Source organism: Pieris napi, chromosome 1 (genome assembly GCF_905475465.1).
Source record: "Pieris napi chromosome 1, ilPieNapi1.2, whole genome shotgun sequence".
In the NCBI taxonomy this organism is placed as follows: Eukaryota; Metazoa; Arthropoda; class Insecta; order Lepidoptera; family Pieridae; genus Pieris; species Pieris napi.
The window spans coordinates 9,909,823-9,934,099 of NC_062234.1; the positions used below are offsets into that span (position 1 = coordinate 9,909,823).

Below are 24,277 nucleotides of genomic sequence, written 5' to 3' on the forward strand. Positions count from 1 at the left end.
ATGTTTTCATTCCTATAGTATTAATACTCGACAGTCATAAGTTTGCTTGCGTTGTCGCGGGCGACTTCTCTTTTCAGCTGAGCCTGTATGCAAGCAAATGATTTCCCCTTGGTCTCGGGTAGCACGGCTAGAATGAACACCAGCCCGAGGATTGAGCACGCACAGAAGCCCCAGAAAACTGTGTAGATACCATATGTATCTCTTATTACCTGGAATTATAAATTGCTCATATTAGTAATGTTGATGACAGCTTGTTGATCTGAGATGAACGACATCTCATAACGTCTTCATGTTTCTTAGGGTATAATTATCACTATTAATAACGTCTGCCATGTGTGCTGATCATATAGAATTTTTGCTCGCCAGCTCCCTAACTATCAATCAATGTGTGCGTAAGAAGTATAAAGTAATAGGTACTCGTAATACTTGATAGTAATTGTATCTTAAGCCACTAATCAAAGAGCTATTTGACGTATTTATTTTATTTTCCTTTCATTAGAAACTTCCTTATATTTAAGCGTCTCGTTGTTCTCTTTTATGTTTAGTTTTTCCAAGAAACAAAGATTAGACGTGTGTGTGTAAAAGTAATTTAAGGTGGTATATATAAACGGAAAGGATGGTTTAATATTAAATAGTTTTACTTGGAAGAGTTTCTGAACAGCAAACATCGAAACTCCAGTATAAATATGAGCGACACAGGAGGCGTACAACTTGACGTTGGTCGGGCATTCATTAGTCCCACCCCTAGCGCAGACAATAGAAGCAGCGGTTTCCGTCCAACACGATCGACCAAAAGTGTCTCAACTGTGCCTCAATAGATTTTTCGACACGTTCCTAAATTTATCGTAATGGTAGAAATCTGAAAATGTACCCCGAATTGTGCCAGACATAGAAGGCTATAAAGAAAGATGCAACAAAAATTCAAAAGACCCAACGGGGTTGTAGCGCCACTTGATTATTAGGAAAGGCTCAAATCTTTAAACTTCAATGCTATAGTCAATATATAACGATAATAAATTTAAACAAATTTTCAATAAAAGATCTGTAATAGGACCTTGTAAACTACTTTACATATACTGTAGCGAATGTAATGAAGTATAGGTCTACCAGAATCTGATGGCAATTTTTTTAAAAAAAATCAGCGATTTGCATGTGGCAACAAAAAAAAATTCATCTGTCATCTGAAATTTTGAGGAATTGTTTTTGGTTTGGCTTCAAATTTTCTTTAAAAAGTGGTGAAAATGTTGAAAAAACCTCTTCGATCGCAAGCAAGAAATATTGTTTTCAATGTTTATTAAAGAATACTTGATCAACAAAGTGCAGAACATACACAATCATCGATATTTAGCCATGTGCAAGTGTTGACTGGTTAGTAGGAATGACACGTCTTGATACTTTGGTTTATTGGATTTTCGTATGTATTATATTATGTACTTATATAACGTAAACTTTGGTTTATTTCAGGGGTTTCTAATACTACCATAAGACGAATTGTTGCCAAAGGCAGATCTAACAGAGGCGTATTTAGTACGCCCGGTAAAAAAAAAGGTGACAAAAAAAATAAACTTGGATAGATTTGATTTAGAATTGAAAAAAGAAACTAAATATCAGATAGATGAGATTTTTAAATCACAAGGCCACGAAGTCTTGAGGCTCCCACCATATCATTTTACGTTAAACCCCATAGAATTAATCTGGGGACTAATGAAACAAAAACTTGCGGGTAAAAACGTCAATAGACCTGCAAGTGATATAAAAATTTTAACAGAGAAGAGATTTAAGAAGCTTACTCTCAAGTAGGGATCGATGAATGGCGAAAATCTTGCGAACATGTAATAGAAATTGAAAATCAGTTCATAGAACAAGATCTATTAATTGAGATGCAGGAGGATAGGTTTATATTAAATACTGCGTCTTCTTCTTCATATAAAGACTTTTTCATGGATGTGCAGTATTTGGAACCATTTTCAAGTTCTAATAGCCTATATTTGATTAATAAACTCATGAACAGAGTAATTGGAGTTTTCATCTAAATTTCAAACCCCACATTCGCCACAGTAAAATTTTCAAAAATTATCCTTGATCATTGGATAAATTTTTATATTTGCATGTATCACACACAATCAGCCGCTATAAGGGAAATAAAGTATCAAAACGTTTTACTCCAATTTCCCTAGTATTGCTAGCGTCAATTTCTTTTTTCCCTTTGTGCCATCAGATCCTGGTAGTCCTATAATTGTTATTTCAAGTGGTGTATGTTTTTGTTTGAAATTATTTATGCTTTACTCAATAAACAAGAGTGATAATACTTGACGGCGCATTCCTAGCGCCATCTGTTTAGAAATAGTAGAATTATTGGAACGAGATTTGACTATGGTCAGTCTGGCGGAGCGTCGTGTCGATGGTCAGCGCGAACATGTTGAATTTCGTTTAGTTTTCGAACGTCAACGGCGAGCGCACCACGTCTGCGACGAATCGCTTTTTGTTCCAAATAATCTTGTGTCTTTTTGTTACAAAACTAATTAAAAGTGATTGATTAAGTGATTCCCTAATTACGAGTGAATAGATTTTAGTGAATTGCTGTAAGGGAGATACTTTTTGTGATTCTATTGTTCCTACCCACATAACAACTTATTGAAGACATGGCTTATTCTTATGATAAAGGGCATCCGCCCATATCAGAAGTGGGATCCCATGCGCTACTGACCGTGCAAAAACAACCACCTGACTAAAATAGCGCCTTGAAGTTGTTAAGTAATATGGAAATTTTACTTACTCGGATGTTAGCGACAACGCAACCACCGGTGGCAACTGCTAACGCCCAGTATAGTGCAGTGAAATTCGTAGTTTAATCGGGTAGACGCAGACGCGGATATAGAAGGTTGGTCTTAATTACTCAGCTTAAAGTACTGACTAAACATTTAGAGGGCGTAGATTTCTCTAGCTCTTAGCAGTGTACTGAAAGGGCGCGCAGCTTGCTTGAGCAAGTTAAATTTGTATGAGCTGACATGGGAGAATGTAAAACAAAGTTTAATGGCTAGATTTTGTAAACCAAAATTATTTCAAGACTTCTTTGATGAAATATTGCGTTTTCAAATTGGAACAAAAGAAACTGCAGCAGAGTGGCCTGCGTTTATGGAATATGATCGAAACTATACCTAAACCCGAATCTCAAGATTTTATAACTGGATACGTCATATCGGTCTTATGTCAGAAGGATGATTTGATATGCCGTGAGCTAAACGCATATACTGTCACTATTAAACCTCAGCTGTTTAGAATCTTAAAAGGCATTTCCCTAAAGCGAAGATCGGGGGTTACTGAAATCCAAGAGCCTGATTTCAAGCGACCTAGAATTGTGGACGCAAGATTTCCTGGTAAATGTCATTTTTGTAAAATCCTCGGACACCGGCAAGCCGACTGTAAAAAGCGTCTTCGAGAAGATTCTTCTAGGATGACTAAGCAGCAAGATCCGTCAACTGCAACACGTGCCCCCGAGAAAACTTCTACCGTAACCTGTTATATATGCGGTCAAGTTGGACACATAGCAACAATTTGTACAGAAAAGGAAAAAAAGGTGGTGGATCTACTGCAAGGTAATAGGTAATATCTGCGAACAGTGGCTGTCGAGGGGCACCTTGGGGATGTCATCTGGTGAGTCAGTCTCCTTTTTTTTGTTTGATAGCGGATCGTCTTGCTCGTTGAGAAAAGAGAGCTATTATACTAAGTTCCCAAGTACTGTGCGCAATGATCTTGTGTATCTTGCGGGCATTGGTGGTGATGAAATAAAATCTACGTCACAGATTTCGAGTGAGGTTAATCTTGAAAATTTTATAAAACTCTTGACATTTCATGTAGTACCAGACTCATGTCTTACCCTGTTGTAATAGGTAGGGACATTTTAGAAAACGGTGTGAGCGTCAAAATTAATAATGATAATTTGATTTTTTTTTTTTCTCAATTTGAGGAACAAGTTAATGTTTGAAGTCTAAAACTGACCTGACCCCACGTGTTCATCGTTGGTGGGCATTTTTACAAGCCTACGATTTTGATATCATATATCGCGAGGGTCGTGGCATGGAGCACGCGGATTGCCTTTCTAGAAATCTGCTGCCGGACCCCAATAGCTTAGTTTCCGAGTCACAAGTCTCTTCAAAATCTACAATTCAGACAGTAAATTTTATAGAAATACATCGGCGCTGGCTTTCTGTGGAACGGAGACGTGATGCAGTGGTCCAAGACTTGATCGACAAGCACAATAATGGCGATTTTCCTAAACCGGTTGGTCAGACATGTGACGTTAGGAATGGAGTTCTTTATAGGAGGAAACAAGATTATATCATGGCTGCCAGTCGTCCCACGTTCCCTAATATGGACTTTGATCGATCACGTTCATAACGAGTTGCAGCGACTGGGTGGTGACGGAACACTGGACAGACTGTACGAACAGTGTTAGTTCCCTCAGATGTCCGAGTGCGTTAGAAAAATTGTTGACTCTTGCATTGTCTGCAAGTCATCGAAGGGTCCCGCAGGTGCTCAGCCTGTGCAGCTACATTCTATTCCAAAAGCTCCGGTACCGTGGCAGACGATTTATATCGACTTCACCCGCAAACTAAGGAGAAAAAGTGACCGTAAGGAGTATTGTTCGGTAATTGTTGATGCGTTCACTAAATGCGTATTATTAGAGCACATTAGACGCAGCTAGCGCGGTTCAAGCCGTTAAAAATGCCTTTTGCCTTTTTTTGAAGCACCTAAGCGCATAGTAGCCGATCAAGGCAGGTGTTGCGTTGGCCAGGATTTCAGGAGCTTTTGTCCGGAGCGTAACATTGGGCTGCATTTTATAGCAACTGGCTCCAGCGGGGCAAACGGGCAAGTCAAGCGTGTGATGCGCGCTTTGAAAAGTTTTGCTAGCGATTATCGTTCGGTACCCGTTCTCAATCTCTAGGTATGTCGAGAATTAGGTGTTCAAGTCCAGATTCAGAACAAGAACAGCGAATTGACGTAGAGTCAGCTAGGCAAGATGCGTCTCCTAACATACAAAGGGCAGCCGCATCCGATACTTTACGATTTGACCAAGGTCGAGCTACTATCAAGCCATTTTCTAAGGGCGATTTCGTATTCATCAAAAGTTGCGAGCGCAACCAAACTGAGTTAGAAAGGAAGTTTCTTCTTATTCTTATAGTGCCATCTCCTTGCGAAGGTTGGCGATCATCTTGGCTATTTTAATTTTGGATGCCGCGCTTCTAAACAATGACTTGGTGCTTTGACCAAACCATTGTCTCAAGTTTTTCAACCAGGACGTGCGTCTGCGGCCAGGTCTCCTTCTACCTGCCACTTTGCCTTGTATGATTAGTTGAAGGAACTCATATTTTTTTGGAGTTGCGTAAAACGTGTCCGAAATACTCAAATTTCCTTTTCTTAACCGTCATAAGCACTTCTTTGTTCTTCTGCATTCTGTCCAGCACGGTTGTATTTCGTATGCGGTCTGTCCAAGATATTTTAAGCATACGTTGATAAACCCAGATCTCAAACGCTTCCACTTTTTTTGGACATAGTCTCTGTCAGCGTCCAAGATTCTACGCCGTAGAGCAGCACAGAGAAGACGTAACATCGCGCAATACGAGTTCTAAGCTGTAAATTTAGGCGCTTGTCACAAAGTACTTTTTTTTTTTAGTTTTGAAAAGGCGTTCCGAGCTTAATCAATACTGCAGCGGATTTCGATGCTATGGTCACCTCGACAGACCGAATGTTTGTGATATATTGACTGCAGGCTCCGATACACTGTCCGCAGGATCAGACACGCTTACAGCGGAGTCTGATACCCTAAGTAACATTTCAGATCGCGAAATCTTTGAGCATGAGGTCCGAATTCACGCAGCGCAAGACAGTCCGTAACTTATAGGTATTTGTAATCTGTAAGCACTGAAGTCTACTTAACTATGTTGGCACGATTAGTGAGAAGAGTCATTGAATAACGTGGTGTGTGTGTGTGTGTGTGTGAAGGTGGTCGAAAGGATAATGTCGTCCGGGCCATGCACGTGTGGCTGGTCGAAAGGACACACCCGTCCGGTCCAATCTTAAGTGTTAATTGGTCGAAGGGACAGTGTCGTCCGGTCCATGCACAAGTGGCTGGTCGAAAGGACACACCCGTCCGGTCCAATCTTAAGTGTTAATTGGTCGAAGGGACAGTGTCGTCCGGTCCATGCACGAGTGGCTGGTCGAAAGGACACACCCGTCCGGTCCAATCTTAAGTGTTAATTGGTCGAAGGGACAGTGTCGTCCGGTCCATGCACGAGTGGCTGGTCGAAAGGACACACCCGTCCGGTCCAAATTGATACTGTGTGAAAAATTTATCCTAAGGATAGGACATGCCGATAAAGAGTGTAATGTTTGTTAAGTGATTAGAAAAAGGTGCCGTCCGGTCCATGAGTGGTCGAAAGGACACACGCTTTTTTTTTTATTCTGATAGTCATAGTTGTATGACAGTAGCATTACGTCTAGTAGTCATAGCTTGTCAGGTTGGGCGAGCGGGTAGATTTACTGACACCTGTCCGATTGATTCTGTCACTGTTACAGGACTGCAATCTGATGCGCCCGAGGACGGTCGAAAGTCAGTCCGGCCGTGACGGCGCATTCCTAGCGCCATCTGTTTAGAAATAGTAGAATTATTGGAACGAGATTTGACTATGGTCAGTCTGGCGGAGCGTCGTGTCGATGGTCAGCGCGAACATGTTGAATTTCGTTTAGTTTTCGAACGTCAACGGCGAGCGCACCACGTCTGCGACGAATCGCTTTTTGTTCCAAATAATCTTGTGTCTTTTTGTTACAAAACTAATTAAAAGTGATTGATTAAGTGATTCCCTAATTACGAGTGAATAGATTTTAGTGAATTGCTGTAAGGGAGATACTTTTTGTGATTCTATTGTTCCTACCCACATAACAACTTATTGAAGACATGGCTTATTCTTATGATAAAGGGCATCCGCCCATATACTAATCATATTTAATACTCATCTTCATCGTGAGGAAAGATAAAAATTACGCATCCAAGGCTATTTAAAAATCTATTTAAATTCGTCATACAGAGTAGTGTGTACACTGTACAATACATAATTGTGTTCACAGATATTGTTGCACCTTTAATATATTTTTCACTCTTAGAGAGAATTAGCCACTAGAATGTAAGTGCGTGCTCCTATTTCACCATGCCTCCTGCTGATAAAGGACAAATCTTTATTTTTAATTTATTTTATTATGATATATTACTTAAGATGTCATGTGGAACATGGTGTAATGGTTCAGCTCCTTACAAATGTTGTGTAAAACAAAAAACTTAGCGATTAAAAAGAGTGGCGGAGAGTTTATTGCCAGTTCTTCTCTTCCGTTCTATGACCTTAATTTGAGAACTGGCGGAAAATGTAAAATTATAAGAATTTCATATATATATTTTTTGACGTTCATAAGTGTACATTGTTACCTATATGAATGAATGATTTTTGACTTGACTCGATGAGGTCTTCGTATATACGGACCAATTTAGGGTTTCTCGTGACCTCAGTCAATCATATTCCGCTCATTCAATTTAAAACTAAATTAAATTAAAATGTAATTCATAGCTTAAGGTTTGAAAATTTTGGGTTAAAAAGCTCAATAGAACGTCACTAATAAAACATTACCAATATTTCCTACTATAAATCTATACAGCCAGTGAACTGTATGAAAGGGATAAAATAAGCAATAATTATAATCTTTAGAGACATAAATAAAACGCAATATCCGTCATTCATGATATATTTCACTCGTCATGTATGTAAATGCATTTGCAGGTCTCGCTTCGGTCTTTACTTGGTCGATTTTGAGAGTCAGAATAAAACGAGGACGGCCAAGGACTCGGCACGATTGTACACGAGCGTGATCTCCTCGCGAGGCTTGCCAGAGAATTACGATCCTGATGACTACTCTGCCTTCTCATCAGCATCGAAAGTCCTGCCTACTGTGCTCCCCCTCATCCCCCTATACCGATATCTACTTTAATTATATACTCTCTCTCTGTATATAAAATTAATAAAATTAAGTATTTAATATCATAATGTTTTCATTCCTATAGTATTAATACTCGACAGTCATAAGTTTGCTTGCGTTGTCGCGGGCGACTTCTCTTTTCAGCTGAGCCTGTATGCAAGCAAATGATTTCCCCTTGGTCTCGGGTAGCACGGCTAGAATGAACACCAGCCCGAGGATTGAGCACGCACAGAAGCCCCAGAAAACTGTGTAGATACCATATGTATCTCTTATTACCTGGAATTATAAATTGCTCATATTAGTAATGTTGATGACAGCTTGTTGATCTGAGATGAACGTCATCTCCATCAATGTGTGCGTAAGAAGTATAAAGTAATAGGTACTCGTAATACTTGATAATAATTGTATCTTAAGCCACTAATCAAAGAGCTATTTGACGTATTTATTTGATTTTCCTTTCATTAGAAACTTCCTTATATTTAAGCGTTTCATTGTTCTCTTTTATGTTTAGTTTTCCAAGAAACAAATAATAGACGTGTGTGTATAAAAGTAATTTTAGATGGTATATATAAACGGAAGGGATGCTTTAGTATTAAATAGTTTTACCTGGAAGAGTTTTTGAACAGCAAACATCGAAATTCCAGTATAAATATGAGCGACACAGGAGGCGTACAACTTCACGTTGGTCGGGAACATTTCTCCAATAATCACGTAGGGCACCGTGGACAGACCAACAGCGTAGCAAATAATGTAAATCATCATAGCCGCTATCGGTAGCCAATGAAGGATTGCGACTGACTCCTTATTCGACAGGTAGAAGTAGAAATACGTTCCAAGAACGCCATTCATTAGTCCCACCCCTAGCGCAGACAATAGAAGCAGTGGTTTCCGTCCAACACGATCGACCAAAAGAACCGACAGGCAGCAAGTGGCAACTTGGACACATCCCACATATATTGTTGCCTTATACGGCTCTATGTGGCTATCAGTTATATCGAATATTGTTTGGGCATACGCAACAAGAGCAGCGCTACCACAAAACTGTTGGATTGTGAAGATTCCTAAACTTATCCAGAGGGCTTTTCTGTTCGTCGCTTCGGTAACCAGATCGCCCCATGTGCCTCGGTTTTTCATGTCCTCCTGAACGTTGATTTCTATGTTTTTAAGTTCCAATCTTATATCACCACTGCGTAAATGTCTAAGAGCACGTTCTGCTCTCTCCGTGCGCTCAAATTTCAGGTAATAGTAGGGCGACTCGGGCAGAAAGATGAAAGTTAATACGAAAGTAATGGGCAGGATCATGTTGATAGCGGCTAAGGTTTTTATGGTGACGAATGGTCCGATGCAGTATTGGGCAAGAATTCCAACCTGAAATAAGAAAATGTATATTGTTAGAATTATAATCAAAAGTAACCAAAATTCTGGGTCCGCTTGTAAGATTTCAGAGTTCAACAAACATTTACATTTAAGTTCTTTGTCTATATTTTTTGGTTTAGAATTAGCACTTGATATTCTACTTTCAGTTTTTCAGGTTATCATAATTAAGTTATGCTATGGAGTATCCTTGAATAAGTTGAAAAAGTAAAAAATATCTGTGTCATGTTATCATTCTTATGAGTCACGAGAACAAAGACAGTTTAAAAATTGCATTTCCTTCAAAATGTTTGGACTAAATCATTTTATGTTAGCCTCCTTACTCTATATTATGGTATGGGATTAAGACTATCAAGATTAAATGCCCAAAACCAGCCTATCTTTTTACCCGCATTAAAACAAAGACTTTCAAATTTCGATTCTCTAACTCACTCATCCATGAAGGAAGTTGTTTAAATTAATTTATAATATAACGCTTTGTCAGTTTACTCTTCCTGTCATATCTTGTTAATAAAACACCGTAAAACTTTACTATTTAACAAAGAATGTTGAAATCACACGTGGCCTAGATATTAAAACAGTACATACAGCGTTCTGCAAATTCAATAATTAAAAATATCTCTCAAAATTAGTTCACGCAATCGGTATTTCAGCGATAATTAAGTTTAATAATTTTTACACAACTGTTTAGTTATTTTCACAAACGTATGGCCTCGTTTCAACAATGTTATTACCTTATTCATCAATGTGATAAGTGTAGAGAGGGCGCCACGGACTTCATTCGTAGCTATTTCTCCCGTGTACATTGGAGCAACTGTGTACACTATTCCATAACCAAGCCCGGAGAACATTCTAGCCACATATAGCACGGCAACAGACTTGGCTACGATGACTAATATCCAGCCAATTATGAAAGGGACTGCTCCAAGGAGTAATGTGGTTTTTCTACCAAAGCGGTCTGCGAAGTATGCTGATGGTATCGGCGTGAGTGCCGAACACAGGATCATGATGGACACGATCCATGATCCTTCGTCTGCTGTTGTCGGTATGTAACTCTGCGGTGACTGCAGATACTGAAGAATGGGGGAAGGCCAACCGTAGCAAGTACCTGCTGTTGCGGTGATCAGCGTCGCTGAAAATCGAAAATATGTTTATTATATTACTTGAATGTATGTCTGTTTATTACTCCTAGAACAATTATTTGTAAAATAAAGTGTAAATATGTGACTCAGTTTTATTTAATGTCACACGTACTGTCCAATAATTTTCCACAGTTACTAAAGGATTGATGTATTTATCTAGGCAACATGTTGACAAATACAATGTTTACCTACAATAGATAAGATGTCCGTTAACATCGAGACAGATAAAGGACGCACGTACCCTACTTCACAAATTACGAAATGTTTATTATTTATTATATTAGTTTACACGCGATAAATTAGTGGATAACATCTACAGTGTTTAAATAGACATAGGTATAATTAGATATCTAGAAAATATAGATAAATCTTATATGGATATCTTAAAGGTTTACAAGCATTAGACCTAGAATAAAGAGCATAAGCAAAATTTATTGTATTCAATAGTCGAGAGCCTGAGGAAACTCATACCAACAATATAACGCTTTATTAAAAAATTAACACACGCCTTAACTATGTATTGTTCTTTGATTCTAAAGTGTTCTACCATTCTCATGGAAATAGGAAGACCCAATTGTACTAATCTAAGAAGGCCATAGTATGTTATGCGAGTTTTAGATGGGGCAAAAAAAATAAAAATTGATATAACATTTAACCGACGATACAGTCAAGTCGTTCGGTTATCGCGGTTATCACAATTTGTGGAACTTCTTTCTCGAATAATAAACAATTATTATACGGAAATAAACCATTGTAACGTCGTCACACTATATCAATGTACAATGTAATTAATCTTTTTTAACTATCAAAGAACTTATAAACGCTTCTTGAGTTTATGACTTAAAGCTTTAATTTATATGTGGTATTAAGGTTTATTGCGTTATTAAGGTTTATTGCGTTATTAAGGAATATCAATTATTATTATAGATGATATTTGGACCACAAGAAAACGTGCTACCTTTTATTTACTTGTTTATTATAGTGACACTTATATATTAGAATGTACACCGTGTACATAAGATATTACTTTGCTCTTCATTTGTTAGATCTATAAAAGCTGTAAGCTTTTATCCTATTGTAGACAGTTCAAATTACAGGAAGCACAAACGGATAAGGATCATTCAGTAAAAGCAAATGAAATGATTTGATGTAACTGTTGAGAACGGAAATAATTTTGTAAAGAAAGGGTTGTGCGCAGTTAAGCACTGCAAGACTTCAATTTGTGAAAACCGATATTTTTCGGATTAATACTTTCAGAAAACATATTAAATTAGGCTTTACTACTAAAACTAATATACATTTAACAACGTGGCAGAGTATAGGCAAATTTCTGTATTACGTATTTTTACGCAAGTGACCTTTGAATAAAATAGTATTACGAGTAACCAGGCTATTGCAGTATGGTTTTGTGCCATTTTTAGCGTTTTTTACGTTTAATTGTGTATTATTATTAAACAGTAGCAATGTTTAGTTAATAAATCAATCATGTTTACTCATTAAAAAAGTAAACGGTTTTTCGAGAAACGAACATACAAAAATCTGAAGCTCATACTATACCTTAACGGTTGTAGCGCTACTGGAATTTATTTCTTTTCGAAATACATAACCAAATTTGATTAAAGCGTAGTAAAATTATTGACGTACACAATTTTGATCATAAAGTTAATAGTATTAGCCCGGTATAGTGATGTAAGGACAAAGAACGATTGCCAGTTGGCACCAGTTTTTGATTTTATACGGCGGTGTAAACTTGGACTGTAGTACGTAATTCCTAATTTAATTATTAATTAAATACATTATCTGGAAGACATAAATATGGAAACGCCCGTTATATTCATAAATAAATATCTGACTTAATTGTAATAGGGAAGTAACGGTTTGAATACTACTGATTGCAAATTATTTTTGCATTAATTTACATCTTATTAAAATAACGAATTGCTACATTACCTTTTATTAATAAATAGTACTAAATTATAAATAAATATATATGGCAAAGATATTTATAGAAAATTCTGTTTATGGTATGATATTTCTGGTTTAAACGAGATTAAACATATCTTTTGGCAGTGTTGGCCTAGTGGTTTAGGCATGTGCCTTTTAACCCTGAACACTAATTTTCTGTCTATCTACTCATTTAACACTCGCTCGAAAGATGCCTTAGACCTTAAAAATTGTTAGCGTGCCAGGTAAAATGCTGATCACCTACTAGCCTGTTAAGAAAAATAAATGTTCAAGAAATAGATACAGAAATCTGAAGGCAGGACCTAGAGGTTTTGGCACCACGGGTTATAAAATGTTATTAAAAAATGTCAATAGGTACAGGTACAGTAGCAACTAAGTACCGATTGATCTAACATTAGTCTTGATACATAAGTTTTTACGATTTCCAACGCTTTTACCATAACTCGACTAATTTTGGTCTAGCTTAGTCTGAAACGTGTACAAGAATTGGCAACATCAATCATTATTACATTCAACGAACGTCTCCATCCAAATATAATTTGGTACGTTAGTAATTTTGAATACCATATAATTACTAATAATGTGTGTCTATAAAAAGTAATATTGACGTTATGACGCAACTCTAACAATTTTATTTATTGCGTCATGCAATCAAGAGCAGTATTTCTTAAAGTTTAACACAAAATCTCTGACCAAAGACTCAATTGGTTTATCTTATTAAATAGTTAACGATCACCATACATGGGTAATGGGGATAAAACATTATAAGAGCTTCGACAATGAACGCAAACAATACGGATAACGATTCGTTGATAAAGTCTTACAATTCGTTATCCGTTAGTCCGCACCGGCCATTTCACAAGTATAAATAGCTCACGTGTGTGAGTCACGTGTTTGAAGGTAGCAGTCATTCGCTAAATGAACACAAATGCGTTATTCTTCCCCGTCTAGTGTCTAGTGTCAACGATCTAGGTGAACTTTCAACTACATTATAAGGTAAAATAAGACGTCATCTAGGAAGATCATTTTTTTAATAGAGACTATACACGACTAGATTTTCAGTTGCAATTGCCAATTTTTTTATAGCTATTCTAGAAAGAGAAAAGAAAGTTGTACGTAACCATTTAAACATTCTAATAGTCTAAATAAAATCATATTTAAGTAATATGATTATATAATATATAATAATTACAACAAACTTAGAAATATAATGTTTCGGTACTGGGACAATAATTATACTTTTTGTAATAATAATATAACTTCTCCTCGTGTACAAAATACGCTTTACTTTCTGACATACGCCAAAACAAATAATAGCGCTGACTTTAATGATGAGAGCCATAAATATTTCAAAGCTATCCGTTTCGTATCGAATGTGTTGTATGGTAAGATTACCGGTAAATACCTTAATACAAGTGAATTGGCCATTGAGTACTTCAATAAACTTTCGCTCTTTTATCAACTCGACAAATAACCTGTGTGACATTGAGAACGTGTTGCTTGTTAACATTTAAGGAAGATAGCTATGACAATAATTAGGTGAATTTTATTTGTCATTAGAAAAAGCCAAACTTATTTGGCTTTAAAGAGTATTTTAATTGACTAAGTGACATTCTTTGTAGCTTTTGCAATAAGGAAGCCTTTTGTGGCAATATTGCAAGTATTACAATTTACCAGATCTTATTAAAGACATCTGCAAAGAACAATACGTATTCATTACGTATCTATAAAATACCCGATTCCTTATACTATATCTAATACTGCTACATTTTAATAAATCCTATCTGTAAATTTTAAGAGGGCTAAAGTCCACATGATCTGTAGGTAGTAAATGCCGCTCTGACAATCAAACGAACCGAACCGAATATTATCTTAATCCGTTGTCATTTGTCGAAACGTCATGCTTTGACAATGTAAGTGTTACGTTTATTTTTAAATCGTATCGAGCGCGTTCTATTTATTTATTGGTCAACACACGAAGTAATCGAATTAAAACATCACAAGGAGTTTATAAATAATAAAAGTAAGGTAACCCGAATATGTATAATTAGTTTTAAAATTACTAAGGACGCTAAAATAATTTAATATTCATGAGCATTTATAAAAAATAAGCAATTATTTTAATTACGAATTCAAACGAATAATTTATTTTAATTTTTAACTTATTAAGACTTAAGTTACCTACTTTAACTGAAAAAAATTAACGTTGTAACAGTGGCTAAACAGTATTCAGTGTTTTCTCAGAATTATAGTTAGGCCATAATCGAGCTGTTTGTAAACTCTTTACGTACCACTCAGTACTCACACTCTTACCATAACCCGTAATACTCTTACCATACATGGGTATAGGTAAATCTTATAAAATCGCGCCTGAATGTAAACTATGTGTAATGACACTTACGACTACATGTAATCTGTATATATGTAAACACTACAGTAAACGCCAAAGTTCTACATCCGCCTCTCTATATCACCTTGATTGTTTAGTTAGTAATTCTTAGCCTACAGACTCGAATGTTCTGTATCTTGCCTTGACGATTTGAATGAACTTCAGAATTCAATCAAATTGTAACTTTGTATTTTCAGTTTTCTTCCTTATTTACACTTGACTGAAGTAGAAGTTTTATTTTTCTATTCTTGAGTTAAATGTTATTTGCGTATCGAATATATATATCAGGAATTAATGTTAATTGCTGTACTATAAGGGAGATAGACAGTAAAGATTTACGAGGATGCAATTTTTAGAACAGTTAAAGTTCTTACGTGCAGCAACTATGAGCCGTGAAAATTATAATACGCAGTTTTTGACTTGTTTTATCTTGTAGTTCTGTGCCTCACTTTAGTATTATAAGTAGGTATTCAACATTAAAAATATGTTTTTAGAGATTGTATTTATCGTACACACGTTTTAATCCTAAATCAAACTTTAGGAATGATAAAGCGGTTGCGCAAAATTTTTCATACTCATACAAGACTCCGACTACTCAATTATACCCTATTATATGTGATGTAACAATTATATATATGTAATAATCAAATATAATATTAAATGTACCGATCTATGGTAGCATAGATAAACATTTTTTAGCTTGTACTGAACATCTACAACAACATCTACATCTACAACAACAACAACATACAACAACAATAGATGACTCTTATGTTGTTGTAGATGTTCAACTATTTGAGACTCATTGCTTTCTTATTTCAAAATATACCAATTAGTAAGGAAAGATTTCACTCATTCGTTATAGATATGGCCATGAATTAATTAACCATTTAAATTTCCTCAAATTATACTCGTAAAGCCATTAAAATAGAACAATGCATACAATACTCTATAATAACCTCGGCGAATGTTGCATTATTAAATTATATAAAAAAAAAATTACCACGGTAATTTTCCCTTACAGTATTTAAAAACTTAAAGGCTTGAAAGAGTTTGAAATTTTTATCCAAACTGAGACTCGCATCACTATCTGCGTACCTATATGTAAATAAAATAATAGTTATCTCACCTACTACTTACGAAAAAAAACATAAATCTAAAGACTAACTATTATATATATACCTATTTATTCATAACAGCTAAATCTTCCTTAAAAACTGTTTTAACTAGAGCACTTATTCGTCTGTTTCTGATTTACTGTTATTAGACTGATTTAATTTTATATGCACAATTATTGCCTTATCTCTTTCATCATGGCGTGAACACCATTAGGTAGAAGGTAATGATATTTTAGCTTAAATGTAATTATATTATTAGTTGTTTATATTTAAGGGTGGGTTAAAGGGAAATATGTTTTTAAGCATTCTTAGTTTTTTAGTAAAATAGAGGAAAACAATTGTAGTAGTAACTTAATATTACGTCAGAAACGCAATATGGCCTGATTTATTTTTTAATATCTTTTCTATGTAAAACTTAAGTAATTTTTTTTATTTCGGACGCGGTTTTTTATTGTACTTAGAGGTTGGTAAGTTTATAACAAAAGGGCCGAAAGGGCTTACCTGAGGAGATCCCTCTTAGAAGTCAATAATACCCAGCAGGATAGTTTTTCAATAACATTCCACTGTACATAGTTTAGTTTTAATTGATGTATTAGTTAACGATGGGTTTTTTTATTTAAACGTTTATTTTATTACAGTCATGTTAGATTAAGGAAACTTTTAAAATAGGATTATTGGCATATGTTTTTTGTGTCCTAAAATTGTTTTTTGTTTACTTTAAAGAAAAAAATCAAAGCATCTTGTAGAAACTGGTGACCATCGCTAGAAGTCTAAGAAGTAGCCTATGTCCACCATGTACATAATAAATTATACTTCTAAATGCTCCTTTGGTAACTATATAACATATATATACATTTTAGACTAGGTTATTACATGTCTAATATAACATGTGCACAAGGAACCGTTTATTTCGTTCATTCACTCATTCGTACGGAAAATTTTCGTTTTATTTACATTAATGTATTCACTTTTTATGAGTTATATTCGCATGTGACAACACTTTCACAAAATTAATATTTCTTAGTGAGGAGATAAATTAGAAAACTGTATTAATAGCTCAAAACGAGTGCCGGGATTCAAAATATCATAAGTAGCTCCTGTTTACACGTAGGTACGACTAATAAATGAGACTTCCCTTGAACCCAATGACACATTTGCTATCAAGCAATTTTCTGTCAATGTGTGGTAAGAATGAAGGAGGTCAGGGGATCATATTATTATTCTGATAACGGTCTAGTAAAGTATGAAAATCTCGAGAATATTGTATACGTATAGTGTGCTTGCCGCGTGTAAGGAATGCGACACGTTTCATTAAAATGTCGACAGTTGCTGAATGCTGACTAGGCCTCCAAATACATACGTTTGCAATTAGCCACTGCGCATTATATAAAATATTTCATAAAATATTATCAGATAGAGACGAGGCTGAAGCATAATATTATGATTACTTGTTATGAGCTAGGATTGTGAAATGTTTACACTACAAAAGTGGGAAGCAAGATGTACTATGTTGAATTCGCGCATAAAGATAGGTTATAAAACTTACCACACAGCGCTGTTCCATATTCCTTCCAATGTGAGCGAGTTTTTGCGGTCATTGTAATATTGAAATTTAAAATACAATACTAAAAAATTAACTGGGTTTGGAATGAGATTATCTTGAGCACTGATTTTTTATAATAAAATTTCTATATAATATAATTCGAACTCATGGTTAAATATAAATTATAACAGGATATACTAACTAAATATCACAATAATATATTATATTCGATCTAAAATTTAATGGATTTTTAAAAGTAAACGTTATAACCGATTGGGCTTCATTTTGAAAGGTTTATGTGTTGGTTTGCAGGTCCATAGTTTTGCGAGAAAACGCGTAGAGTATGTTAACGCGACGAAAGCGAGTGAACAACTGAACGAAACACAGACACTTGAACACGAATGAACTGAACGGATCGCATAGAACGGAATGGAATGAGGTAAATCGTCGCAAGCGCACGCTTTTGGTCCTTGTTTATCGGTCGGCTTGGTTTGCCGGCAAATCAAGCGGGCTCCAGGCTGATAAGAAAAACGTTGATATCATGAATGTATGCGATGTTGAGCCACGCGTGTGAGTGACTACCACTCATTCAGTCGCACTGCGAAAGTCACCCTGCTTACGAATGTTTGCTGAGACAAATGTATTTTTAGTTAAATACAGTCCAAAAATAAGTCTAACAATACTACCGACATGGGCTAAATACGACAAAACATTACGATTTAATTAAAAGAAAATGAGGCGAATTTAATAGGCTGTGTAGGTAATACATTTTAAGTATTTAGCCACCAATTGCTACGTTAGACTAGACTTACCTTAAACTAAAAAGGAAACACTTATACAAATATGTATATATATATATATATGTATGGGCAATGAGACTATTAAAACTGAAGCCTTGAAAATGCACGTTTATTTTTTTATTTATTTATTAACACTTCGTTGCATATACATTAATATAGTACAATTGAGATAATTAAATTAAAAGGAGAGCAACTGGCGGTTGCTCAATCGTATAGTTGGAAAGTGAGTATGGTATTTTGGCATTCTTTAAAAGCATATAATATTTCCTAATTTAATTAGATTTTCACTCCGCCAGCGAATAAATTATATATTCAGAACTTGTAATTATTTTTATTGAGGAGCTACAGTTACTAATGTACATACATATAAATTTAAAGAATGTTTAAACATAATATTATCATGTATTAGGAAGAGATAAGGTGTCAATACGTGATCAGATTCTGTTAATATTCTTGTCGATTAAAATATCTAAAAAGGTATTATTGATTATCTCTTGATAATACCTATTATAAAAACTGTGTCACCCGTTATAATGATTAATTATATCTGTAATTAACAATTGCTATTGTCAGTTTGTACCTATTAAATTGTTGGTGGGATAGTGGGATAATGGTACAGTCGTTTTGCGTATTTTTGTACCAGGAATTTTTATTTCTACCAAACAAGCATATGATTCAGCGAAGGACCTCTTTTAATGTACTATGGATATAGTGTGATATCACTTTTCTTTTAGTTTCCAATCAAGAGTAATAATAGCAGTTTCACAGTTATTAATAACATACATTATTTTTTATTTATACATACACGATTGGCAGAGATATATTGTCCTGTCTCGCCTTATCGACTTTTTTGACGTTCACCATGCATGCTCTTCGGTTATTTTGACTCCGTCTGTCTCCTCTAGTACTTCCTGGATTTGGTCCAGTTTTTTTTTTATAGAACAGGGGGCAAACAGGCAGGAGGCTCACCTGATGTTTAGTGATACCGCCGCCCATGGACACTCTCAATGCCAGAGGGCTCGCGAGTGCGTTGCCGGCCTTTTAAGAATTGGTACGCTCTTTTCTTGAAGGACCCTATGTCGAATTGGTTCGGAAATACTTCAGTGGGCAGCTGGTTCCACAAAGTGGTGGTGCGCGGCAGAAACTGCCTTGAAAAACGCTCAGTTGTGGAACGGCGGACGTCGAGGTAATACGGGTGGAATTTCGTATTCTGCCTCGACGTCCGATGATGAAACTCAGCTGCAGGTATTAATCAGAACAACTCCAGGTATGTACGATAAGGCCTACCGACCCAACCTCACAATTCACGGTTGCCTTGTCCTAATATACTATCCTACTCGTAAGCGCTGTAATTAATGTAATGCTTAATTGATGTCACACAGTTAATAGTTGTATGTAGCAAATGAATATATAATTACAATATCGTTTTGTTGCAGTGAAAATAGGACAATAACTAATTAGAACTTTAATCTTAATGCATAAATAATCTTTTTCTATGCATTATTCAGTCTCTTAATGAAACAGATATATTTTAATATTAGCTGTAAATAAAAATGTATATTGCCTACGATCACTGGCTGGACAGATAAAATTTCGTAAAAAATGTGAGTCTCATATTATATCGATTTTTTAATACTAAATCAATAATGGAAAATAGAAAATTAATCTCAGATTTTTTTTTATGTATGTACATTTACTTTCCTCGATAGTGATAATTATACGATGAATAAACAAAGCTTATCTTTTAGAGAATATGACGTCTTTTACATCGCACTTGAATAGATAAAATTAATTAGGTTTTATCTGGTTTCACTGTGATGCAAATTATATACATATATATTTAATATATATAATTCCAACAGGACGAGACGAGTCTTAAGACTATGCAGCCTTTGTTATGGCCATCTAATCAACAGCACCCAAGGTCACCCTTTGTCACAGTCGACACTTTATTACCCACAAACGCTAAACGAATTTGAATGGGGTGACGTTACTTCAGCTGTCGTCACGTGACCATTTTCATATAAATTCGTTTGCCCAAGTATGAATAACAATCGTGCACGTCAGGTGCGTATTCAAATAGTACCAATATATATTTGTAGTATTTCTAATTAACTTCATTTCTTATTTTTAACTGACAATTTAATTAAGAATAAAGTGCACCAGGTTTTAAAACTGATAGTGATGTGACGGTTGAGTCGAAATTGACTCAGATTGAGCCGATTCCATTATGACTCCTATAAAAACGAAATCTAACAAGTTAATACCGTTAAATAACTAACTTCTTTAATACTGTTAAGTAGCTAACTTATTTTTTAACTGTTATTAAATATCCGGTGATTTCACGTATTTTTAATTTTGAACGTAACGTAATACTGAACCTGATGAACGTAATTTTTTTTGCCACAGTCATTTAACGTCACAGCATTTTGCGCACATTGCTTATTATTTTTCGTCACAATTATTTGAACAATATAGAAATAACATAATTTTGTTGTGCAATATTTTTATTGAATGTTTAAAGAACTTTATTTATTGACATAACTTTCACACATTTGATAATAGTCACCGTGACCACGCACGCTGTAAAGTACGCGAAACGTCGGTTAAGTTTAAAATAATTGTAAATACATAACTTCAATCCGGTCAAAAATTGTTTTATTATCATTTCTTATTACAAAAATTATTTTTTATTTACATGAGAAATTAAATATTATATACGAACGAGATACACGTCGCCATCAGCTAGCCCAATTCTAGTCTAATGGGCTCATTCTAATGTGTATATGTAGGGCATTAAAGCCCTTTTGAATTGATTACTGATTATTGATTTTACGGCTCCCTTGTACTACAAGCGTATTAGACTTTTAACTTTGTCTATTATCTAAGCAGTATATGATAACAGTTAGGATAGATTTTGTAATATGTTGTTGAAAACATAGTTGAGGCATGGGCAGGTAGCGATGCAATAAAATGTTATATTTGAATAGTCGTCGATTTTCTATATATATATATGTATTTGCATTACATTGTTGAATTGTGTAATTTTTATCGTATACATATTTTGTTATTGTCTCGCTAAATTGTACTGGATTAGTATGTTTTTGTAAATTTCCTAGGATTGATAACATTTTATTAGGGTAACAAAATATTGAATGGTTGTTGTAAAAAGCATTAGGTAGGTACGTATTTATTTATTTATAATTTATTACCTCAATCAAAAACATACACATAACAGAAATAAAAAACAGGTTACAAAAGTTATAAGGCAACGGGCGGCCTTATCGCCAACAAGCGATGTCTTCCAGGCAACCCTAGTACGTAGACATACGACAGGAAATTCATTATCCAATAACTTAGAAAAAAAATATTTGTGCGTCTAAACTCGATTGGAGTGTTTTTAATAAATTATGGTGTCAAGTCGTAGTTGACTTCTTGACATTACGTGACGTGGATGGGTACGAGGGCGTCCACAGAGTCTCCAACGCGTTCGGTCTTAATTTATTTTACCTCAAAGTCGTTCCGTCTCTCTTCGCCTCATCTGTAAAAGACGTAGTTGATACGATATAAAAATTAACATTTATATAAATGGCTCTAAAGTATCCTAGAATAATATTTCTTGCTTTTTACCCATTTAATTTGAATTTTCCTTCTAGCTTGAGCTTCTAGCAAGAGAAAAAAGTGGAATTGAAATTCGGTTATTTGTTTAAATAGTTTTGCATAAAAAAGTAGATATAAGTATGTATGTACTTTCAAGTTTCAACTGTTTTTTCCAACATATAAACAGAATGTTTGATTTTTACTCTCTTTAGTAGCCAGGATTGGTTGTGCGTTTTAGAAGGCTTTGATATTTTAAACGTTGGTGCGTTTTAATTTGGAATACTTTTACGGATCGTAATAGATTTATGTATTTTAGTCATCATACATGTTTATGGTCTCTGATGCCATAAATATGAAATTATTATTGTACATTACATAGCATTACATTTGTGAATTTATCTATTCGATGTCGGTAAAGAGAAAGATTAACTCAAGCATAAACGTTACCTTATCGTATCAGTTTTATTGCGTTTATTCTTAAACAAACACTATTGCAGGGAAAATTTTGGTAATTTAAGTTTACTTAAATTATTTGTTTATTGCACCTGGTACTTAAACACACAAGTTTTATTGATTAGCCTTGATACGGTAGACGTTTTAAAAAGGCTATTAAGCTGAATTCTTGTTCGTTCATTACATTGTTGGAATAGTTAATTATTTTGAAAAAAAATTCACCAATATTTGTCTTTTTGAATGTGTTTTTTTTAATATAAAATATATTTAAAAAAATAGTATTACGTCGTAGTTACCGATAACAGGGTCTAACTATATTTACTTATTTGATTTCCATTTCGTAACTTTATGTCAACCTTTAATGTTTAAGCAAGATAACGCCAAAATACCTAATTCCAAAACGAACATTGTTAAGATGTTAGTACATTTTATTTTCGCCATTCTTTATAAAGAGTAATATTGTTAAGCCTACATCGATAACAATAATTGTAATTAAAGCCGTGTATTGACAAGTCTATAATTAATTAATAAGATAAAACTTTGCATCTTTTTACATCATTTGAAAACAAGAATGTGAATAAGTTATCATCCGATCAACGCGTGAAGCACACACTCATTCGTACTATACATGTGTGCCAAATAACTCACTACACCCACAATCGTGTAATTAAAATGTGTGCAGCTCACAACTACACTGACAAAATGGGACGTATTCACAGCTTTAATCGCATTTTTTGTGAAGAAATTGTCACATTATATCACGACTTTGCGCAAATACAATCACATGAATCACTGAGCTATAGAATTTGTCGATTGCGATGTAAATAATTTTTTAAAATCTAAGAAATGTACGTTTATTTATAGAGATTTTTCTCTGAAGAGAAGATGCAATTATTTTAAAATTGCAATTGGGGTTTTGAATTGCAAGGTACACAGGCAGATTATAACATGTATAATACCTATAGTGAGCGTTTTAAACGACGTTTAATATAAAATAATATACACCATGCACCTAATTGCACCTTTTAACAAATGTACCTTCTCACCTATCTCGTTTAATCACAGCGTAAACATAATTGATTAAAAGAGTGTAGACTGTAGTTCTTATAAACAAGTGTAGGAAATGTTAAACTTAATAGTTGTCTAAACTTGCTTAATTATTCGGTTCATTATATGTTTGAGTGCATATCTGTATTCGGAATAGCATGACGCAGACGTTAAGTACAAAGTCCAACCGTTTCAAACAGAGCTTCAGTGAAAAATGAGTACATGTGGATTGGGAACGAATACAACGCCCATTGTAACATTTTTGTCTTAAAAGTCGATGAGTTGCAATAATTTAAAACTTTAATTTATTTAGGTATTTTCGAAACTGAACATCTTTTATTTCATACTAGTTAAGTACATTAAACTCGGAAGATGATGCAAAGGTATCGAGCTAAACCATAATAAGTGGTATTCCTGATAACATTAACAATTCTTCCGATAAACGACAAAATACGGAATATCTTCATAAATTCATAGTAAAAACTAGCGCCTGTTAAAAATAGCTGCTTTTAACAAAAAATGGTACAAGTGAAACAAAGCATATAAGATAGTATTATTACATAGGATAGTAATATACTGAATGGGACTAGGACCAGTCCAGAAATATCCATATACTGTTTAGCTCCTATTTGTGTCGAGTTGTTTCATCATGTCTATACAGATTATCAAGATGTTCTATCAATCTTCTATGATGTCTCGTAATGACGTATGACACACCCACAAAGATAACATTAATACTTTACCTATTATACATAGAGTCGTTGTATTGTTAATAACTATCTATTAGAGGATACCTCGCAGAACTATAGAATATTTTAGCTCCT

At 34.8% G+C, this 24,277-nt stretch overlaps 1 protein-coding gene and 1 long non-coding RNA gene across 2 annotated transcripts; both read right to left on the minus strand.

Annotated features, from left to right (window-relative positions):
- Nucleotides 1-18: 18 nt before the first annotated feature.
- On the minus strand, nt 19-1,167 carry LOC125063018. The gene is made up of 2 exons (XR_007119452.1): nt 642-1,167; nt 19-209 (listed from the first exon to the last, which is right to left on the minus strand). It is a non-coding gene; the product is annotated as an uncharacterized LOC125063018 (long non-coding RNA).
- A 6,608-nt stretch (nt 1,168-7,775) lies between these two features.
- Nucleotides 7,776-17,961, minus strand: LOC125060257 (facilitated trehalose transporter Tret1-like). Its single transcript, XM_047665458.1, has 4 exons — nt 17,557-17,961; nt 10,131-10,528; nt 8,629-9,390; nt 7,776-8,298 (listed from the first exon to the last, which is right to left on the minus strand). Exons 1-4 carry the CDS (start codon nt 17,606-17,608, stop codon nt 8,110-8,112), a joined length of 1,401 nt encoding a protein of 466 aa, XP_047521414.1. The 5' UTR covers nt 17,609-17,961; the 3' UTR covers nt 7,776-8,109.
- Between the last annotated feature and the right edge of the window lie 6,316 nt (nt 17,962-24,277).

Bases quoted from the DNA above. Each gene is read 5' to 3' on its own strand.
- LOC125060257 (XM_047665458.1), bottom strand. From the start codon at position 17,608: ATGACCGCAAAAACTCGCTCACATTGGAAGGAATATGGAACAGCGCTG. The intron at 10,529-17,556 runs GTAAGTTTTATA...TTCGATTTTCAG, and splicing joins ATATGGAACAGCGCTGTGTG to CGACGCTGATCACCGCAACA. The intron at 9,391-10,130 runs GTAATAACATTG...TTCTTATTTCAG, and splicing joins TTATCACATTGATGAATAAG to GTTGGAATTCTTGCCCAATA.